This window comes from Lampris incognitus, chromosome 20 (assembly GCF_029633865.1).
Source record: "Lampris incognitus isolate fLamInc1 chromosome 20, fLamInc1.hap2, whole genome shotgun sequence".
NCBI classification, from domain to species: Eukaryota; Metazoa; Chordata; class Actinopteri; order Lampriformes; family Lampridae; genus Lampris; species Lampris incognitus.
This window is the reverse complement of record NC_079230.1, coordinates 30,796,683-30,816,950: the sequence shown is the minus strand read 5'-3', so window position 1 is coordinate 30,816,950 and position 20,268 is coordinate 30,796,683. Positions and strand designations below refer to the sequence as shown.

Below are 20,268 nucleotides of genomic sequence, written 5' to 3'. Positions count from 1 at the left end.
TCCCTAGCAGCTCCATATTCAGCATCCTTCTCCCAATATGGTAATAATAATAATAATAATAATAATAATACATTTATTTATAAAGCACTTTTCTAAAACAATGTTACAAAGTGCTTTACAAAAAATAAATAAATAAAACCAGACAAGGCAAAAATAAGAGCCAGACCAAACAAGTAAGAGTAAAAACGGGTCAGACCCTTTAGTCGACTGGTTAACGTTGCCGCTTGCGGTGTGGGAGCCATGAGTTCGCGGCCCGGCTGTGGCGGTTCCCGTGGCTGCCCCCCGAATTCGCTGCAGTATAATCAAATAAAAACAAACGTTTGTTAAAGCTTTCATAAAAATAAAAGTTTTAAGACGAGACTTATAGTAGCTGGAGACTTGGTTTGTCTCAGTTAAGTATGAAGAGAGGTCCATAGTGTGGGGGCTCAAACAGCAAAAGCCCCATCACCCTTTGTGACAAACCGAGACCTGGACTAACCAGCAGGGCTCCATCTGCAGATCTTAATGGTCATGTGCATCTCTCTTCCACACATGTCCAAACCATCTCAATCTTGCCTCTCTTGCTTTGTCTCCAAACCGTCCAACCTGAGCTGTCCCTCTAATATACCCGTTCCTAATCCTGTCCTTCTTCATCACTACCAGTGAAAATCTTATCATCTTCAACTCTGCCACCTCCAACTCCACCTCCTGTCTTTTCGTCAGTGCCACTGTCTCCAAACCATATACCATAGATGGTCTCACTACCATCTTGTAAACCTTCCCTCTTGCTGGTACCCTTCTGTCACACGTCACTCTTGACACTCTTCTCCACCCACTCCACCCTGCCTGCACCCTCTTCTTCACCTCTCTTCTGCACTCCCCAGTTGGCCCCAAGTATTTAAACTCATCCACCTTTGTCACCTCTACAATTCAATTCAATTCAAGTCATTCTATGTATTGTCATTAAAACAATGTGCAGGCACATGTTAAAAATGAAATGAGGGTTGTGGCTTCACCAAACAGTGCAAGACAGACAGACAACACAACAAACACAGTATAAGATATACACAGATGAAGACCAAAAGTGAAAAATAAGTTAAAAAAGAGCAAGAGTACAAAATATTTAAAAATATCTAGACATTCAGTGGGTGGCCAGGTTCAGGTGAGCAACAGCTTGGGGAAAGAAGCTGTTTTTGAGCCTGGTAGTGCGGGCTCTGAGGCTCTTGTAGCTCCTCCCAGAGCGCAGGGGGGAGAACAGTCCATGGTTGGGGTAGGTGGGATCTCTGCTGATGCTGAGACCCCTTCAAAGGCAGCGTTTGTGATAAATGTCTCTTATGGCTGGGAGCTGGGTACCGGTGATATGCTGGGCCGCCTTGACGACCCGCTGCAGAGCTTTCTGGTCTACTGAGGTGCAGCTGCCATACCACACTGAGATGCAGCTAGATGCTCTCTATGGTGCAGTGGTAGAAGTTAGTAAGAATTTTGGGGGAGAGACGGGCGCTTCTCAGCCTCATCAGGAAATGCAGGCGTTGTTGGGCCTTTTTCACAAAGGCCTGGGTGTTGGATGTCCAGGAAAGTTCCTTGCTGATGTGGACTCCAGGGAATTTAAAGGTGGAGACACGCTCCACTTCCATCCCACTGATGTGTATGGGGGAGTGGCTGCAGCTTCTAGACCTCCTGAAGTCCACAATCAGCTCCTTCGTCTTCTGCACACTGAGAACAACATTGCTGGTAGTGCACCATGATGTGAGGTGCTGAATCTCGTCGCTGTAGGCCGTCTCATCATTGTCAGTGATACAGCCAATGACTTTGGTGTCATCAGCAAACTTAACTATTACATTTGAAGGGTGAGTTGGCAGGCAGTCGTGGGTAAAGAGGGAGAAAAGGAGGGGGCTCAGAACACAGCCTTGAGGGGCACCTGTACTGAGGGTCAAGGTGGAGGAGGTGTGGTCACCTAACCTAACAAACTGCTTGCATCCTTAACATTCTGCTGTCCTCCCTCTCATTCACGCACAGGTATTCCATCTTGCTCTTACTGACTTTCATTCCTCTTCTCTCCAGTGCATACCTCCATCTCTCCAGGCTCTCCACAACCTGCACCCTACCCTCTCTACAGATCATAATGTCATCCGCAAACATCATAATCCATGGAGACTCCTGCCTGATCTCGTCCCTCAACCTGTCCATCACCATTGCAAACAAGAAAGAGCTCAGAGAGGATCCTTGATGTAATCCCACCTCCACCTTGAACCCATCTGTCATTCCAACCACACACCTCACCACTGTTGGTAGGGTCACAGCACCTAGGAGTGACCCAACGTTTATGCCAGCCCCGGGAAGAGGAAAGGACAAGAATGCGAAGGAAACACATAGTCTATACTAGGTACACAAAATACAGATGACTGACAGGATCTAAAAAGAGCAGTCCGTGCTTGACAAAGTCTTGGCTTGAAAAGTCGCGCTTGCCGTTGTTCACTCTAGCCTTCGTTCAACCTACGCTTGTTTGCCTGATGGTTGGAAGCTAATGCTTCTAAGTAGCAGCAGTGATTTAAAGAACACTGATTGCTAATTGTCTGCCATGAGTGCAGGCCACACCCTGGCCACTTAACACCCAATTGGCCAAAGAGGTACACTGAAAATAGGCTTATTGCCCAGAAACTGGACACTTATGTAAAACTCTATCAAAACTCACACGATACTATTAAAACTGCAAACAGCAAGTTACCAAGGAATATATTTATAAGCTAAAAGGATAGCTAAGTCAAAACAGTTAGGCAACAAGAAATATTTAAGGGCACACTAGGTGAAAAAAAAGAAGCTACAGCTAGATTAAGTAAATAAGACCAGTAAGTAAATAGAATAAGACAGCTACAGCTAGAATAAGATCCCACTAGGAACCAGCAGCAGATTTATAGAGAAAAGGACTAATACTCAATCAGCTGGAATAAGACTAATAGCAACTTGTTAAGCAAGAAAGGTGATACTTACTCTATACTAGATGAACCAGCAATTCAGAATCACTCCAGAAGTTAAAATGCACACTGGATTGAAACTGAATGAGGCCAGACTTATAAATCCCTGTGATTTTCTGGCCACACCCTAGCCACTTAACACCCAATTGGCCAAGGGGGTACACTGAAAATGGGCCTATTGCCCAGAAACTGGTCACTTATGTAAAACTCTATCAAACCTCACACAATAGTATTAAAACTGCAAACGGCAAGTTACCAAGGAGTATATTCATAAGCTAAAGGGATAACTAAGTCAAAACAGCTAGGCAACAAGACATTTAAGGACACACTAGGTGAAAAACAGCTACAGCTAGATTAAGTAAATAAGACAAGTAAGTAAATAGAATAAGACAGACATATTTGGCCAATTACCCCACTCTCCCGAGCCGTCCTGATCACTGCTCCACCCCCTCTGCTTTGCCCCAAACCCGATGGAGCTTCATCCAAGCCTGCACCCCTAACTAAAATGGCTACAGCTATTAATAATTTCTTTACACAATATGGAATGGTAGAGGCGTGGTGATTACATTTCCCTACAGGTCGGGCTTTTTCCTTCTTTTCTTCTGTTCGCCATACTTTCTCTAGAATGACTACTTTATTTTAGATGCAAAATGTATACCTTCTTCTGGTCCGCTCACCTATCATAGCATAGTGATTTCTGATCACAGCACTTTGTCCTTTGAATTAGACTTCCCTGGTGTACCCGCCCCATACAAAATATGGCGCCTGAACCCGCTCCTTCTTTCTGATGGTACTTTTGTGAAATACATTCAAACACAAATATCACTTTTTATAGAGACCAATGCATCTCCGGAAATATCCCATAGCACCAAATGGGAGGTGCTAAAAGCATACTTACGTGACCAAATTATTGGCTATGCGTCAAATACAAAAAAAAAGAAGTGGCCAAATTAAAAGGACTCACAGCTCAAATTTCGCAACTACCAGCATGCCTTGAATCCTTCCCCGTAATTATACCAAGAGTGTCACGTATCAGGAAAGAACCCAAAAGCAGACGGGACAACCAGGTAAGGGAAGAATCAAGTCTTTATTGAAGTAACCGATCTCAGGGGTAGAGCAGGAGTTGGCTCAGTGGCAGGTAGACAGGCAGGCAGAAGTCCATGAAAGGCGACGTTCCAGCGAAGACTGGTCCACAGTGGAGGCTTTTTAAGGGTGATGGCGATTGCTTGATGGCCAGCTGGCGTGCCGGGGTGAAGGAGGGGTCAGCAGGTGTCAGCTGGTGTAGCAGGTGTAGCAGGTGTCAGCTGGTGTGGCAGGTGTCAGCTGGTGTAGCAGGTGTCAAGGGCGATCGCTTTGATGTCAAGGGCGAGAGGCTGTGACAGTACCCCCCCTCCGAGGGGCGCCACCGGGCGACCTACGAGACCCATCAGGGTGCATCCTGGGGAAGTCCCGGATGAGATTCGCGTCCAGGACAAGGCGACGAGGGACCCAACACATCTCCTCCGGGCCATATCCCTCCCAGTCCATGAGATACTGCAGGCCGCGACCGCGGCGACGAGAGTCCAGGAGACGACGAACGGTGTAAGCCGGATGATCGTTGATCATACGAGGAGGTGGGGGCGGGGGGGCCGGAGGAACTTGAGGGCTGGTAGAGACAGGTTTGAGGCAGGACACATGGAAGGAAGGGTGAACCCGGAGAGTGCGGGGCAGCTTCAGACGGACCATAGAGGGGTTAATGACTTTGACAATGGGAAAGGGACCAATATACCTGGGGGACAGTTTTTTAGCGTCCGATTTCAAGGGTAGGTCCTTGGTAGAGAGCCATACCTGGTCACCGGGGGAGTAGTCCGGAGCAGGGGTGCGATGACGATCCGCCAAGCGCTGAGCAGTGCAGCACGGGCTCGCCGCCAGGTCCGACGGCACCGACGGACATGGGCCTGGACCGACGGAACCGGAATGTCTACTTCTTGAGAAGGAAAAATGGGGGGGCTGATAGCCGTAAAGGCATTGAAAAAGGGACAACCCAGTAGCAGACGATGGCAAGGTGTTATGGGCATATTTTACCCAGGGAAGTTGTGAGGACCAAGAGGATGGGTTGGCAGACACCAGACAGCGGAGAACAGTCTCCAATGCCTGGTTGGCCCTCTCGGCCTGGCCGTTGGTCTGAGGATGGAACCCCGATGACAGGCTGACGGTGGCACCGATGGCAGAGCAGAAAGCCTTCCAGACAGCAGAAGTGAACTGGGGGCCACGGTCAGACACTATATCACGGGGAAGACCGTGGACCCGGAAAACCTCCCTGACCAGCAGATCCGCAGTCTCTCGGGCCGAAGGCAGTTAAGACAAGGGCAAAAAGTGAGCAAATTTCATCCTATTTAGGATTTAATACTAGTCTCAAAGGTACCATCTCCTGAATATATGATGTAATTAACACTATTAACCCACAATCTCTAAACAACCTAAGGACAATTTGGGAACAAGACCTGTCTTTTGTAGAGGACCGGTGGACTTCAATTCTCGACCTAGTACACTCCTCTTCTCCTTGTGCTAGACACGGTCTAATACAATTCAAGATAGTTCATTCCCTTCATCTCACTAAGGAGAAACTGGCAAGGATATACCCAAACATTGACCCCACCTGTGACCGATGTAAGACTACCACTGCAAAGTGGTTGCACATGTTTTGGTCATGCTCAAGCCTTCAGACTTTTTGGGAAAAGGTCTTCGACTCCCTTAGTGAAATGTGTAATGTGACAATTGTACCTCAGCCCATTATTGCCCTGTTTGGATTGAGGCCAGAGGATGCAGTGTGGTCGACTGAAATGTGCAATGTGGATGCCTTTACTACTCTGTTAGCATCGACGTCTTATCCTCCTCAACTGGAAGAGAGCGGTGCCACCATCCCATACAAGATGGCTTAAAGAGATTATGTTTTACCTGAAGCTTGAAAAAAAATCAAAATTTATATTGAAGGGGAATGCAAATCCCAGTGATGGCCTGGCGGCCTGTCCAGGGTGTCTCCCCACCTGCAGCCCAGTGACTGCTGGGATAGGCTCCAGCATCCCCGCAACCCTGAGAGCAGAATAAGTGGTTTGGATGATGGAGGGATGGAGTCTGGAGGCCTTTTCTTACCTATGATAATCTAACCCAAATAAGAGACTGGGACAGTTCATAACCAAATTCTTTCTTGGTTGGAGAACTGTCGCAGTCTAATTAAGAATCAGTTTAAAAATATAAAAATTTGTCTGTGTTTATGTAAGTGAAGTCGTTTTATGTCTGTCTGATATTTATTTGTACTTGACGTCATTTCAGGGGATGTTGGGGGGGAGACATGCTAGGGAGCAGGGGAGGGACGGGGATAATACTGATAATACTTATTTAATGTGTTGATTCTGTGATTTGTAAAATGCAAAATTCCAATAAATGTAAGTTTTTAAAAAATTACATAATTAGATCCACAAAAAGGACAAATGTTATGATGGTATCAGAACTATTGATGGCCCTCAGCATTTCTAAAAGGCATATTCTCAATTAAGCAAAGGTTATTAACATTTACAGACTACATTTACAAAATTATATCTGAAATGGTGAAACTTTCTTTTACAAGACAGAGATGGATAAAAACACGTGGCTTGTGAAAAGACATTTATTAATAGCTGCTTACTAAAACACATAAAGCGATGGCCCTTAATAAAATTTTACAAAATAGCTCTACAAATGACTGCATTGAAATTAATACAACAAAACACTGGTACCATCAGATATTTGGAAAACTAGTAAGCAGGAAGCAGCACAGTGATGAAATCCAACCAGTACTTTTTTTCCTGTCTTTTCCGCTTATCCTTCAGTTTTGTCCTTGGTACTGCAGAAAGGTCCACTCATCTTTAAAGTCAAGTCAAGTTTAAACAAAACAACTCTACACACTTTTCTCTTTTTGAGCCCACTTGAATCTGTTCCAATATTAGGCCACTATGAAAGAGGCCTTCTGATTTTGCTCTTACTCATCACTAAATGTTAAGTTCTATTTAAGCTTATATATATATATATATATTGTTCAATTGTCCACAGGGTCCATAAAAAGTCCATAGGGTTAGCGGTTGTGTCAGGTAGGGCGTCCAACGTAAAATTTTGCCAAATCATTATTCAGCTTGACAAGACTGCCATGGGTGCTGTGCCCTCACAGGATACCAATGGAAACTATCAAATCCACTCCGGGGACCCCTGGGAAAAAGGCAGCAAGCCAAAAGAAGAAGATATTCTTCAATTGCTTTCTTGACAAGGCCTCTCTTGAGAAGAAGTGCTGTGATAATCGCTAATGGAATACCGTATTAAAAACAAACTGAAAAGGCCTTTGAAATGTCATCATGGCTTGCCATGGATCTGCAAGGGCTACTGCTGCCAGCTGGATCAAATTCTTCCATTGCTCTCCCATTAAATTTCCAGGCATTGTCATTGGGAGCAGTGGGAACGCTGGTGGAATTTAAGCCCTCCGCAGTTCCGAAAGGCCTTCCCACACTGTCCACACGTGTAGGGCTTCTCCCCGGTGTGGATGCGGAAATGCCTGGTCAGCACCCCGGAGTGCCGGAAGCGCTTGGAGCAGACAGAGCAGACATAAGGCCTCTCCCCTGTATGGATGCGCAGGTGGGTCTTAAGGTTCTCAAAACGGTTGAACTCCCGGTTGCACTCTGGGCACCGGAAGGGGCTGCATCCTGGTGCGAAGAGCTGTCGCTTATTCCTTCTCATGCCCCCCACAGGCTGCTGGCAGGACTGCTGGAGCTTCTGTTGGCACTGGCTGTAGTGCCGGCGCAGCAAGCTGGGCTGGTGAAAGGTCTGGCCACAAAACTTGCAGGTGCTGAGACCCCCAGACGGGTGGCTGGAGTTACGAGTAGTCCTGATGTGGACTCTACATGCCTGAGGTGGCGCTGGGATGGTAGCTGGCTCCTCTGGCTGGTAGACGTGCAGGAACATAGAAGAAAGGGGCGTTAAAGAACCGATTGATGGAACACTGTTGTTCACTTGTGAAGGAGGAGCTGTAGGAGAAAATCAAAGACAATTCATTAGTGAGGTCCTTTATGTTACTTCCCTACCGAGGAACCACACTGAATGAGTTGATATATGGGGACATTATGTGCCTGTTATCATTTGGCTTTAAAAGGCTTAAAAGGCGAAATTCTGCAATCTGACGTTCATCTGGACAACACAGAAAGGAAGGTTGGATGGGATTTTGTGAGGGGAGGGAGTTTGATTTGACTAACAGCTGGGTACCAATATGGTGGTAGGAGATCATTCATAGTCATCCTAATCTCAATTCCAATTCTCTGTTGTATGCCTGCAAGTGCAGGGTGACATTAACTTGAACATTTTTGTATTTTTCCAGGAAGGGAAAACATTTTTTTTTATAAGCTCAAAAATAAAATTTCATGGGTTTTTTTCTTTTCTCTCACTCACCCAGAGCAAGGCTGCTGAATGGAAGCAGACTGTCTGCATCTCGGTTCTGAATATCCAACAGCGCTGGTTTCCACTCCTCCAGGATTTTGGACTGGACTAGAGGCAGACTGTCAAGACCAAAATCCTCCATTCTGATGGACTCGTCAAAGCAGCAGTCAGGACCGTCTCCCACTTCAACAGCTTTCTCTTGTTTTATTCTGACTTGCTCCGATTCAGGGTTCTCAACCCCACAGCGAAGTGATGGCGAGTCGCTGGACTGAAGTGTCATGTCTCGACATGGGTGCTGAGGGTTTTCCATTTTGACCACACGTAAACTGGAGACCTCTTCATCCGATTCTTTACAGAAAAGAAAGTCAGGGTTAAGGCCAGCCCCATATGTGACCCCATTTCAGAGAATGTTACGAATTGATGGGGTAGCTTCCCATAGACAGAAGAGCTTCCCATAGACAGAAGAGCTTACCATAGACAGAAGAGCTTCCCATAGACAGAAGAGCTTCCCATAGACAGAAGAGCTTCCCATAGACAGAAGAGCTTACCATAGACAGAAGAGCTTACCATAGACAGAAGAGCTTCCCATAGACAGAAGAGCTTACCATAGACAGAAGAGCTTACCATAGACATAAGAGCTTACCATAGACAGAAGAGCTTCCCAGACAGAAGAGCTTCCCATAGACAGAAGAGCTTCCCATAGACAGAAGAGCTTCCCGTAGACAGAAGAGCTTCCCATAGACAGAAGAGTTTGCCATAGATTTAAGAGCTTACCATAGACAGAAGAGCTTCCCATAGACAGAAGAGTTTACCATAGACAGAAGAGCTTCCCATAGACAGAAGAGCTTACCATAGACAGAAGAGCTTCCCATAGACATAAGAGCTTCCCATAGACATAAGAGCTTCCCATAGACAGAAGAGTTTACAACAGACAGAAGAGCTTACCATAGACAGAAGAGCTTCACATAGACAGAAGAGCTTCCCATAGACAGAAGAGCTTCCCATAGACAGGCATGAGGAACAACATTTTTAGCCGTTTTCAATAATTTATTGCATCTTTGAAAGTAAGCCCATGTTCCCAAGGTCTCTGCAGTCCTGCCAGCGGGGTAAAGTGTTTAGCAAGGGTGAAACAAATCTTAAATCACGTATTTCGACAGCCTGTGCTACTGATGAAGATGGTTCCGCCTGCTTCACTTCTTCGCTGGTTGTTATGGTAACGTACAGCAAAGTTCGAGGACAGTGTTGTCTGTCTAACATATGGGGAAGAAATGAAGCAGGTGGAGCCATCTTCTTTTAAAAACAGATTTTAAAAAAGGGAACTTTCTGCTTTATTCCTCATGTCCGTCTATGGCAAACTGATGTGACTCCATCTCAGGGCAACACATTATGAAGAGGTGGGGTCACAAATGGGGCTGGGTACATGCAGGGTCTGTCAGGGATTGGTTCAACAAAAATAACAATGGGTCACCATCTGTGACATACAAGAGTTAAAGGGAAGGTTTACAAGATGGTAGTGAGATCAGCTATGTTGGACGGTTTGGAGACAAAGCAAGAGAGGCGAGATTGAGATGGTTTGGACATGTGTGGAGGAGAGATGCTGGGTATACTGGAGAAGGATGCTGAATATGGAGCTGCCAGGGAAGAGGAGAAGAGGAAGGCCAAAGAGGAGGTTTATGGATGTGGTGAGGGAGGACATGCAGGTGGCTGGTGTGACAGAGGAAGATGCAGAGAACAGGAAGAGATGGAAACGGATGATCCGCTGTGGCGCCCCCTAACGGTGGCAGCCGGAAGTAGTAGTAGTAGTAGTAGTGGTAGTAGTAGGTGATCCGTGACATACCTTTAAGCAAGTGATCAAAGGCAGTTGTGTTTTTGGAGGCATGTTTGGAGTAGCCCTGAGAGACGACCGGAAGGTTTTCCTGAGGGCATCCATCTCGCTGCTCTCTTCGCTCTTTCTCTAGATCCGATGAAGCGTCTCGGCCAGGCGGCCCCATGGCTTCCTCCTCGGCGGCTTGTCTGGGATCTCTGGCGGGGTGGCGGTCCGGCTGACAACTTCTGGACGGCTGAGTTGTGTGGCTTTCGTCGATCGTGTGTTGTGTCGTCGACGCACAACTATCGTCTCTCTGGCCGAGGAACTTGCGCACCGAGTCCAGCTTCTCCTCCGCTTTCAGCAGACGCTGTTTGAGGGACTGGTTCTCGCTTTGGTTCTCCAGCATCTGGCGGCGGAGGTCTCCCATCGCCTGACCGACCAGCTTGGTCACCTCCAACACCGCGATGTCCACCGCCACATCAAACGCTCCGTGGATCGTGGCCGCCAGTTCGTCCCTGAAGGACAGAGAAACCTCGTACTCGCCGGTTTTGGCGGCGGCAGGCAGCGTCTTACTCTTGGCCGGGTGAGACATGGCGAGCTGGAAGTAGTCCGTCGACTCTTGGCGGAGCGACGTAACCCAAAATAAACAGATCGCTGCGGCTTCAACTTCTTCTTCTTCCGCGTTTGCTGCCGCTTCTTCTTCTTCCTCCCTTTTTTTCCCCCCTTCTTCCTCGTGTTCATCGGTGGATCCCAAACCAAAGACGCACAGCGCCACCTACCGCACGTGTGCAGTCATGGCATTAGATCGTCCGAACGCCGATCGTCTTATTTCAAATAAAAGGCAAAAATCCCACCCTGTTCCCCAATGCTGCCCGTATTATATAACCTCTCGACCCCCTCCTGGTTCCCTTTTACGTTTATTGACAGATACGTTTCATCACTCATCCAGTTAACTTTTTTTGACGTAGTGACGTATCTGTCAATCATCCAGATGACCTGATTCAACTTCCTTTGATTTTCCTACCTGGATTATGGAGCATGCATAAACACATCTAAGTCCTGTCCTGTTCTCAGTATAGTGATTTTAAACTCCATTCCTGCCTGTCTCATGTCTAGACGCCTTAACGCAGTGTTTCTCAACCCAGTCCTCAAGGACCCCCCTATCCTGCAGGTTTTCATTGTAACCCTGCATAGGTAGCCCTGCTTGTACTTACTCGACCAATCATCTCGCAGCACTTAATTATGCAAGGTGTGCAACGTCTGACAAAATTCATTGCTGATTGGTTGAATAACCACAAACAGGTACCTATTCAGGGTTGCAGAGACAATATGCAGGATAGGGGGTCCTTGAGGACTGGGTTGAGAAACACTGTGACTTAACGCCTTCCTCTCTGGATGATAATTACTACTACTACTACTACTACTATTGCTGCTGCTAGTACTTCTACTGCTACTACTACTTACTCTTATTCCTGCCTTGTCTGGTTTTATCTGTTTTTTTTGGGTGGGGGTTGTGAAGAACTTTGTAACATTTTTTAGAAAGGTGCTGTCGTGAACACAGAGACTGGCGGACGCAAATGCAGGCAGGCAGACGGCAACCAGTTCTCAGGGTCTTTCATTCGGTCCAAAGGTCAAAATCAGGACAGGCAGAGGTGCAAAATCGGCAGGCAGAAGACTTCAACAAACAGGCGACGGTACCAAAACAGGAGACGGAGACTCGGAAAGCAGGAACGAAACAGTCAGACACGGGGAGACTCTCCAACATGAAACGCTGGACTGCTGCTCTAGGAGACTAGACAGGGGAGCACTGGTTAAATACGCACAGGAGGGGAGGGATAAGGAGGCGCAGGGGAAACACATAAGGGCGGGGACAGGTAATCACATGGGGAACAGGACGTGAACACAGAGACAAGACTATCATAATAAAATGGGAAACTGACACATGACAGACCCTGACAGGTGCTATATAAGTAACATTAGTAGTAGTAGTAGTAGTACTGCATCGGTTGCTCGCTCCTGCAGATTTCTCCTCTATAACATCAGGAGGATTTGCCCATTCCTCACCGACGAGACGGCACAGGTGCTCATCCAGGCTCTGGTCATCTCCCGGCTGGACTACGGCGACTCCCTCCTTGCTGGCGCCTCGGCGTCGGCCATCAGACCTCTGGAGCTTGTTCAGAAAGCTGCAGCTCGTCTGGTGCTCAACCGCCCTAAGTTCTCCCACACAACTCCCCTTCTCATGTCCCTACACTGGCTCCCAGTAGCTGCTCCCATCCGGTTTAAGACTCTGGTGCTGGCCTACAGGGCAGTGAAAGGAACAGCTCCTTCCTATTTCCAGGCCATGGTCAAGCCCTACACCCCCGCCCGACCACTTGGCTCTGCTGCCTCGGGACGCCTGGTTGCCCCGTCGCTCAGAGGCCCCTGCTGCCGATCGACCCGGTCACGGCTCGGTTCTGTCCTGGCCCCCCAGTGGTGGAATGAACTCCCCACTGATGTCAGGACAGCCGAGTCGCTTCCCATCTTTCACCACAGGTTGAAAACTCAGCTCTTTAAGAACTACTACCCTGTTACTTGTTCTTAGCACTTGTTGTATTCACTCATTTAAAAAAAACACAACTCTTTCTTGCACTTTTACTTTAGCACTGGTTTTGCTCTTAGATTCTTGTTTAGATGAACTTATGACCTCTGATGACTAGTGGTTCTCCTGATGTCCTACGTTAAATGATGCACTTATTGTAAGTCGCTTTGGATAAAAGCGACGACTAAATGACTGTAATGTAATGTGACGTAATGTACTACTACTCTCGGATGCTCCCGTTAGGGGGCGCTACAGCGGATCATCCGTTTCCATCTCTTCCTGTCCTCTGCATCTTCCTCTGTCACACCAGCCACCTGCATGTCCTCCCTCACCACATCCATAAACCTCCTCTTTGGCCTTCCTCTTCTCCTCTTCCCTGGCAGCTCCATATTCAGCATCCTTCTCCCAGTATACCCAGCATCTCTCCTCCACACATGTCCAAACCATCTCAATCTTGTCTCTCTTGCTTTGTCTCCAAACCGTCCAACCTGAGCTGTCCCTCTAATATACTTGTTCCTAATCCTGTCCTTCTTCATCACTCCCAATGAAAATCTTATCATCTTCATCTCTGCCACCTCCACCACCTCCAGCTCCACCTGCTGTCTTTTCATCAGCGCCACTGTCTCCAAACCATATAACATAGCTGGTCTCACTACCATCTTGTAAACCTTCCCTTTAACTCTTGCTGGTACCCTTCTGTCACACATCACTCCTGACACTCTTCTCCACCCACTCCACCCTGCCTGCACTCTCTTCTTCACCTCTCTTCTGCACTCCCCGTTACTTCAGACAGTTGACCCCAAGTATTTAAACTCATACACCTTCATCACCTCTACTCCTTGCATCCTCACCATTCCACTGTCCTCCCTCTCATCCATGCATAGGTATTCCATCTTGCTCCTACTGACGTTCATTCCTCTTCTCTCCAGTGCATACCTCCACCTCTCCAGGCTCTCCTCCACCTGCACCCTACTCTCGCTACAGATCACAATGTCATCCACAAACATCATAGTCCACGGAGACTCCTGCCTGATCTCGTCCGTCAACCTGCCCATCACCATTGCAAACAAGAAAGGGTTCAGAGCTGATCCTTGATATAGTCCCACCTCCACCTTGAACCCATCTGTCATTCCAACTACACACCTCACCACTGTTACACTTCCCTCATACATATCCTGCACCACTTCTACATACTTCTCTGCCACTCTCGACTTCCTCATACAATACCACACCTCCTCTCTCGGCACCCTGTCGTATGCTTTCTCTAAATCTACAAATTCACAATGTACCTCCTTCTGGCCTCCTCTATACTTCTCCATCAACATTCTCAAAGCAAACATCACATCTGTGGTGCTCTTTCCTGGCATGAAACCATACTGCTGCTGCTGATCATCACCTCTCTTCTTAACCTAGCTTATATGACCAGATGTTACATGATCTATATTGACACCGTGCTTGCCTATAAAATAACTCATTACACTAACATAGCGTCTTCTGCAGCCTGTAGTTCCACCAGATTTGAAAGCAGAATATATGGATATCTGATGAGCCCACTGAGGTAGCATCATTCATAATAGTGCAATATTTGCTTTTGCTGTTGTCTTGTTTCTTGTCTAGTAAGCAGCAGGATTATGAGGGAAATGTTAATGTTGAAGAGTTCTGGGAGTCTTTGTCATTAGAAATGGTCAGTCATGGATCGGTGCCAAGTAAGTATGAACTAAATCCAGAACAAGAATTTGTCTACATCCAGAATTTGCTTGGTGGGACATTCATGATATTACTGTATGTGCTGCAATGGGGGGTAAGGTATTGCATACTACTATTTCTGAAATGTTCCTACAGGTAATGGGCAGAACCCATTTGTGGTAGGCCCGGTTACCATAACTGGGCATCATGGATTGGTCTTGGTTTCAATGTGGTCTTAAACACAGAACACTGCAAAGTCCATATACCAAGGGACCCAGTTGAAGCATCTGACTTGTGTATTACAGAGGACGGCTCACTGATGAGGTTCTGAAACTTAAGGTATTTGCACACTGTGGTGTTATTTGTATGGGTTTTCTCATGATTGAATCCATCAGGTCTGTAATGTTTGCTACTGGACATCATAGATGGAAGCTGTGTGTAGTCTCTGCAGGGAGCGTGGCATAGACTCCAAGGGCTCCAGGTTGGACCTAATTATGAGGCTCCGCCAAGAAATGTAGAGCCGGTCAGCATATGACAAAGTGTTTGAAAAGGTCTGGGGGGCTTCTGGTGAGTAATAACTTTTAGAATGAATACTTCTTACTTTAAATACTTACTGATAACGGTTACAATAACTTTCTTTCACCAGGGGGGGTGGGCTGTGGTCACATGTTGTTTATGGAGTTAAATTTAACCTAAGGGCCGAGAGCCCGAGAGACTTTGCTGATCAGCTGCTATCAATGAAGCATTTCCCCAGCGTGACCTTGTGTGATTTTGCAGGGGGACTGGCAACACATATAAACATAAGAGCGCCACAGGCCCTGCCCTCCAGCCCTCATGAGGGCAGACTACTGGATCCTACAGATGAGAACATCAGATTGGCCTCCGCAGGGCAAGTGAAAGTCAGCTTGCCTTGGCTAACTACAAAGAAGCCAGTGCCTGATGAAGATGGCCGCCCGGTGACAAGGGTCATCAGAGCATTATGCTCTTTATGACCACTTTCACGAGGCAAACACCAAAGACAAAAAGGATCTGTTGCGGGTAAGATAGACCTTGTTCCTGAGTTATGTGGCTGGGCCAATAGCCAGTGTGCCGAGCAGCTCTTCAGTGGGATGAGGAAGAGCGACCACTTCTTAAATATGACTCCCTCGTCCCATACATTTTTAATGGGGAACATGTTGCACCATTGTGACAATGGCTGCAATTCAAAAACGACTGACAACATGAAGAAAACATTGGGGAGTGGACTGCAGATCCAGTTGAACTCCCAATGAGCAGACAGTCTTAGGAACCGAAGCAACCACAACCCCTGGTATCGCCACAAGAGCGGGCCCTGTCATAAACACAGCAGCTGCCTTCACCACACCATCGGCCCCTGCCTTTAATACCATCGGCGCCTGCCTTCACTACACCATTGGCCCCTGCCTTTACACCATCGGCCCCTGCCTTCACTACACCATTGGCCCCTGCCTTCACTACACCATCGGCCCCTGCCTTTAATACCATCGGCGCCTGCCTTCAACACCATCGGCCCGTCTTCACACCATCGGCCCATCTTCAACACCATTGGCCCCTACCTTCAACACCATTGGCCCCTACCTTCACACCATTGGCCCCTGCCTTAACACCATTGGCCCCTGCCTTAACACCATCAGCCCCTACCTTCACACCATTGGCCCCTGCCTTAACACCATTGGCCCCTGCCTTAACACCATCAGCCCCTGCCTTCACACCATCGGCCCCTGGCTAAGTAAGCAAGTATCTCTATGGATAGAACACCGCCATGCCAATATTTTTTAATGTGGTAATCCTGTGGGTCTACTCTGCGAACTCGCATGCTGGCTTCTACAGTCACTTCTGCTGCCAGCTATGTGCAGGGTCCGCAGAGTAAATGGCCCATGTCGTTACATCATGCACACCTTACACTCCTGATTCCACTGATCCCCACACTCCATGTTTAACAAAACACTTTTCTTAACCGTTCATATGGTGCGTCTCCCTAGTGTCCTGCTATTCCTTATGGTTTGCTTTCTCAAGGGCCGAGTGGAAGTGCTGTGTGTTCATGTATGCAGTACTACCAGTAAACATATACACGTGTGTGTGTGTGTGTGTACACGGTAACATGAGTGCAATAGCTACATTTACGTATCCTACCTAATACAGAGTGTGGTAGTAACTGCTATAAAGCAGTCCTGTTTATTGTTTCGGGGCTGGACCTGTGTGGTAAAACTTCCAATCAAAAGCACGGTGAGTAATCGATGTGGGCTGGGGAACGAAGCACGGTGACGTAATTAATGTGGGCGGGGCTGGTCGGGCTGGATGGTCCTACTCCGCCTTCCCCCAGGCTGCAGCCGATACTACTTGACCTGGGATGACCCCCCCCCCCCAATGTTGGACAACCCCGGGGTTCGAACCCAGGACCTTCTTGCAGTGGTTGCCGCACAGCGTCACCGTGCCTTGTATTGATATTTCATCTCATAAAAATGCATACCGGCATGTACACAGCTCAAAAACATCCATGGTTTATTGAGACATTGTGAGGGACAACAGAAGTCAGCTCCTCAGCAGCAACGGCTGGTGTGATGGTGGACTGCAACAGTTCACATAAAGACTGCTGGAGGTCCGTTTAGATTCACCGTGTTGCATGTAGACAAAGCTCTGAGAGGTGTTTGCAGTGGCAGATGGCAACTGGACACCGGGGCCTGGATCATCAGTCACGCTTTTTTATAGTCATCAAGATGGGCAAGTATCCAACCAGATGGACCAAGGATGGCCAGAGACAAAACAGTCAGGGCAACCAGAGATCCCTGCAATGACAATACTTTTGTTAGCTTATCGTTCATTTCTCGGGGGAAATTGGAGGAAATCCACTCTGTGCATAACTGTAGCCTACTGACTTCCGGTTTCTACTGCAGCGGTCATACCAGTTTCCTGTTTATTAAAAGTTTCAAGTTGTACATAAAGTCCACGTAACTTGATATTGTAGCGAATTCGGGGGGGGGGGCAACCACAGGAACTGCCGCGTCCGAGACGCGAACCCATATGACCCGCAACGCAGGAGACATCGCTAACCGCTCGACTAAAGGCTCAGACCCTTCAGCTAGCGGCCAGCGTGTCTACTTATCCATGCACGTTACACTACCCCCCTCCCTCCTTCGGGAAAGCGCGCCCGCGCGTATCCCACTTCTGACACCAATGTAACGAATTAGGGGGGCAGTCCGGGAACCGCCACAGCGGGGACGCGAACCCGTGTCTCCCGCTCCGCAAGCGAGACGTTAACCAGTCGACTAAAGGGTCCGACCCGTTAGCCAAGGGCTAACATGTCTACTTTCCAGCCGTGTGCTGGCAGGTGCAGGTGAAAGTGTGTGGACAGTTGTGTGCATGTGGTTGACATGTATCCATGGTAAATCTTGCAGGCATCGCCAAAAAATACGCCAATGTCAATAGCACGCGCCAACAAACAGGAAACTGGTATGACCGCTGCAGTAAAAACCGGAAGTCGGTGGACTAGTTATGCACTATAGTACTAGAACCAAAAGAAATAAGGTAAAAAGGTGCATTGAGCCGGTCAACTTACCAAAGCGCCAGTTTCCTCTTTGGGTGGCTTGCCGGTGACGTTCTTTGCATGTTGCTGAAACGTCACACGCCCTCTAGTAGCACGAGCCCATCGCAGCCTCGACAAGCCCCGAAAAACCCCACTCATGTTTTAGCACCGGAGGACCACAAAGAAAGCGCACTACCAGTACAGAGGTCCAGAAGGCTTCCGAGAAGTAGTGGCGGGGCAGTAGCTTTTAACCCAGTTGTGGAGCAGCAGGTGGAGGTACACTGCTGGTTTTCTAGTTCATTGCGTTCAGCCGATGTTGCAGGTGGAGCAGCGGGTGGAGGTAATTAACCGCCTGATGGATGGCCGCAGGCGCCTGTGTTCGCCCTGAGAACTGCGCTGCCACGCGTCACTTGGAACCAAAGAAAGAAGCAGTGTCCTCGTTTTACCTTTATTCTCATTTGTTTATTGACCTGAAGGAGTGACTAAAAAATAACATGTCAAAGAACGCTCAACACGGTGATATAGCAAGACTCGTCAAAGTGCACCCGAACCTATCCGACCGTCCGGAGCCTTCATTAAACACCTCTGCAGTGGCGGTGGAGCACAGTGATGCAGTAGTTGAACACAAAGGCAAGTTAGAGTCACAACACAGCGATGCTTTGCTTGGGGTTAAACACACACACAGCCGCACACGGGTCAGGGAAAGGCTCTGATCTCTTCTAACTAAAGAGCTCTTCCGGAACAAGGAAACCGAGACACGAGTCATGCTGGACAGAACACGAGTCAGGAGACGGTGGGTCAATAGGTCACAGCTCTGCACTGCTACGGCGACCACAAATGACGTCACACAGAAATGAACACGTCCAGAACACACCATAGAACAGTTGTCGAGACAACCTAAATCATCACCTAAACCGAGACGTGATGATGACCTGTGAGCCGCGCAGCATATGAACGACGATGGAAACATTTAAAGGCGTTTCTTCTTCTGCAAGCCGACGCCAGCTGATCACAGTGCCCTGGTGAGAAGGTGCCCATCTGGCCACCTTCAGTTGAACCACACTTGAACTTGGTGTCTGGTTCATGGAAGACCTGTTTTGTTTAGTTTTTTTTTGGTGTCGTAACAGTGATGAGGTTTGTATGTTTTCGCAGGTTGTTTGCATGTTTTCGCAGGGTCCATATAAGCTCATAGGTGGAAGGGGAATGTATGCAGCCTGTCAGAACAGCAGCCGTGTCGGCCGCAGCTGGGGCATATGCGTTGCTGGTGCAGGAAAGTCCAGATTCTGAATAGGCCCACTTTTGATGGAAGTCGTTACCAAGCCACTTGGGAAATGATATGGGTGAATGGTCGTCAAGATAAACAGGGGTTAAACTGTTAAATGATCTCCACAAATACTGCCACGTCTCACACAATGAACAAGTGATGGGGTTTATCTGATCATGAACAACATATCATGCCGAACTGGAAGTGGTAGAACTTCATAAGGCCATGATCCTTAGTGGGGATCATCGGGAGCTCCGATTTTCTCCAGGCTGGGCTCCATGCCCCAGATTTCCCTGGCGTACTGGGAAATGGTGCGGTCGCTGGAGAATTTACCACAGGCGGCAATGTTATGAATCACCATCTTGGTCCACTCTTTGGGATTCTGTCAGCAGAGAGAAACGGGTCATTACACAGTAGATAAGGAAAAGTAACCCAAGTCTACGCTCAGACAGAACCTTAAACCCAACATGATTTTTTTTGTAATGTGACGGATCGGGGGGGGGGGGGTTTCCAAGCAGTGTGAAAACACACACACACACACATAAAACACAGGAAACACCTTTTCCATTCAGATTTGGACCACTGTAATATGTGACGAGATGAGATAATATGTGATCCTAGATAAAACCAGACATGCGGCTACGCAGCTTGAGTCTGACTGTTAAAACTGGAATTCATCGGGATTTTATAACACTGTCCATGCCACACATCCCTGTCCTCAATAATCTGCATTTTTGGGTTTAATATAGTGTTATGTAACCCCCCCCCCTTTTCTCCCAATTGCACTCAGCACCCCACTCTTCCAAGCCGCCCCAGTCACTGCTCCACCCCCTCTGCCGATCCGGGGAGGGCAGCAGACTACCACGTCTCCTCCGATACATGTGGAGGGAGTCACCAGCTGCTTCTTTTCACCCGACAGTGAGGAGTTTCACCAGGGGGACGCAGCGCGTGGGAGGATCACGCTATTCCCCCCAGTTCCCCCCTGAACAGGCACCCAACCAACCA

At 47.9% G+C, this 20,268-nt stretch overlaps 2 protein-coding genes across 3 annotated transcripts in view; both read right to left on the bottom strand.

The window, feature by feature from the left end:
* Positions 1 to 6,592: 6,592 nt before the first annotated feature.
* Positions 6,593 to 11,149, bottom strand: LOC130130288 (zinc finger and SCAN domain-containing protein 5B-like). The gene is made up of 3 exons (XM_056299943.1): positions 10,225 to 11,149; positions 8,400 to 8,735; positions 6,593 to 7,981 (listed from the first exon to the last, which is right to left on the bottom strand). The coding sequence occupies exons 1-3, from the start codon at positions 10,784 to 10,786 to the stop codon at positions 7,401 to 7,403; spliced, it is 1,479 nt and encodes a 492-aa protein (XP_056155918.1). The 5' UTR covers positions 10,787 to 11,149; the 3' UTR covers positions 6,593 to 7,400.
* Positions 11,150 to 18,439: 7,290 nt separating this feature from the next.
* LOC130130285 (glycogen phosphorylase, muscle form-like) overlaps positions 18,440 to 20,268 on the bottom strand; it is a 36,567-nt gene continuing 34,738 nt past the window's right edge. For both annotated transcript variants that reach the window (XM_056299940.1, XM_056299941.1), the window contains one exon: positions 18,440 to 19,645. In XM_056299940.1, coding sequence (XP_056155915.1) covers positions 19,496 to 19,645 — 150 coding nt within the window. In that variant the 3' untranslated portion in view covers positions 18,440 to 19,495. The remainder of the gene's footprint in view (positions 19,646 to 20,268) is intronic.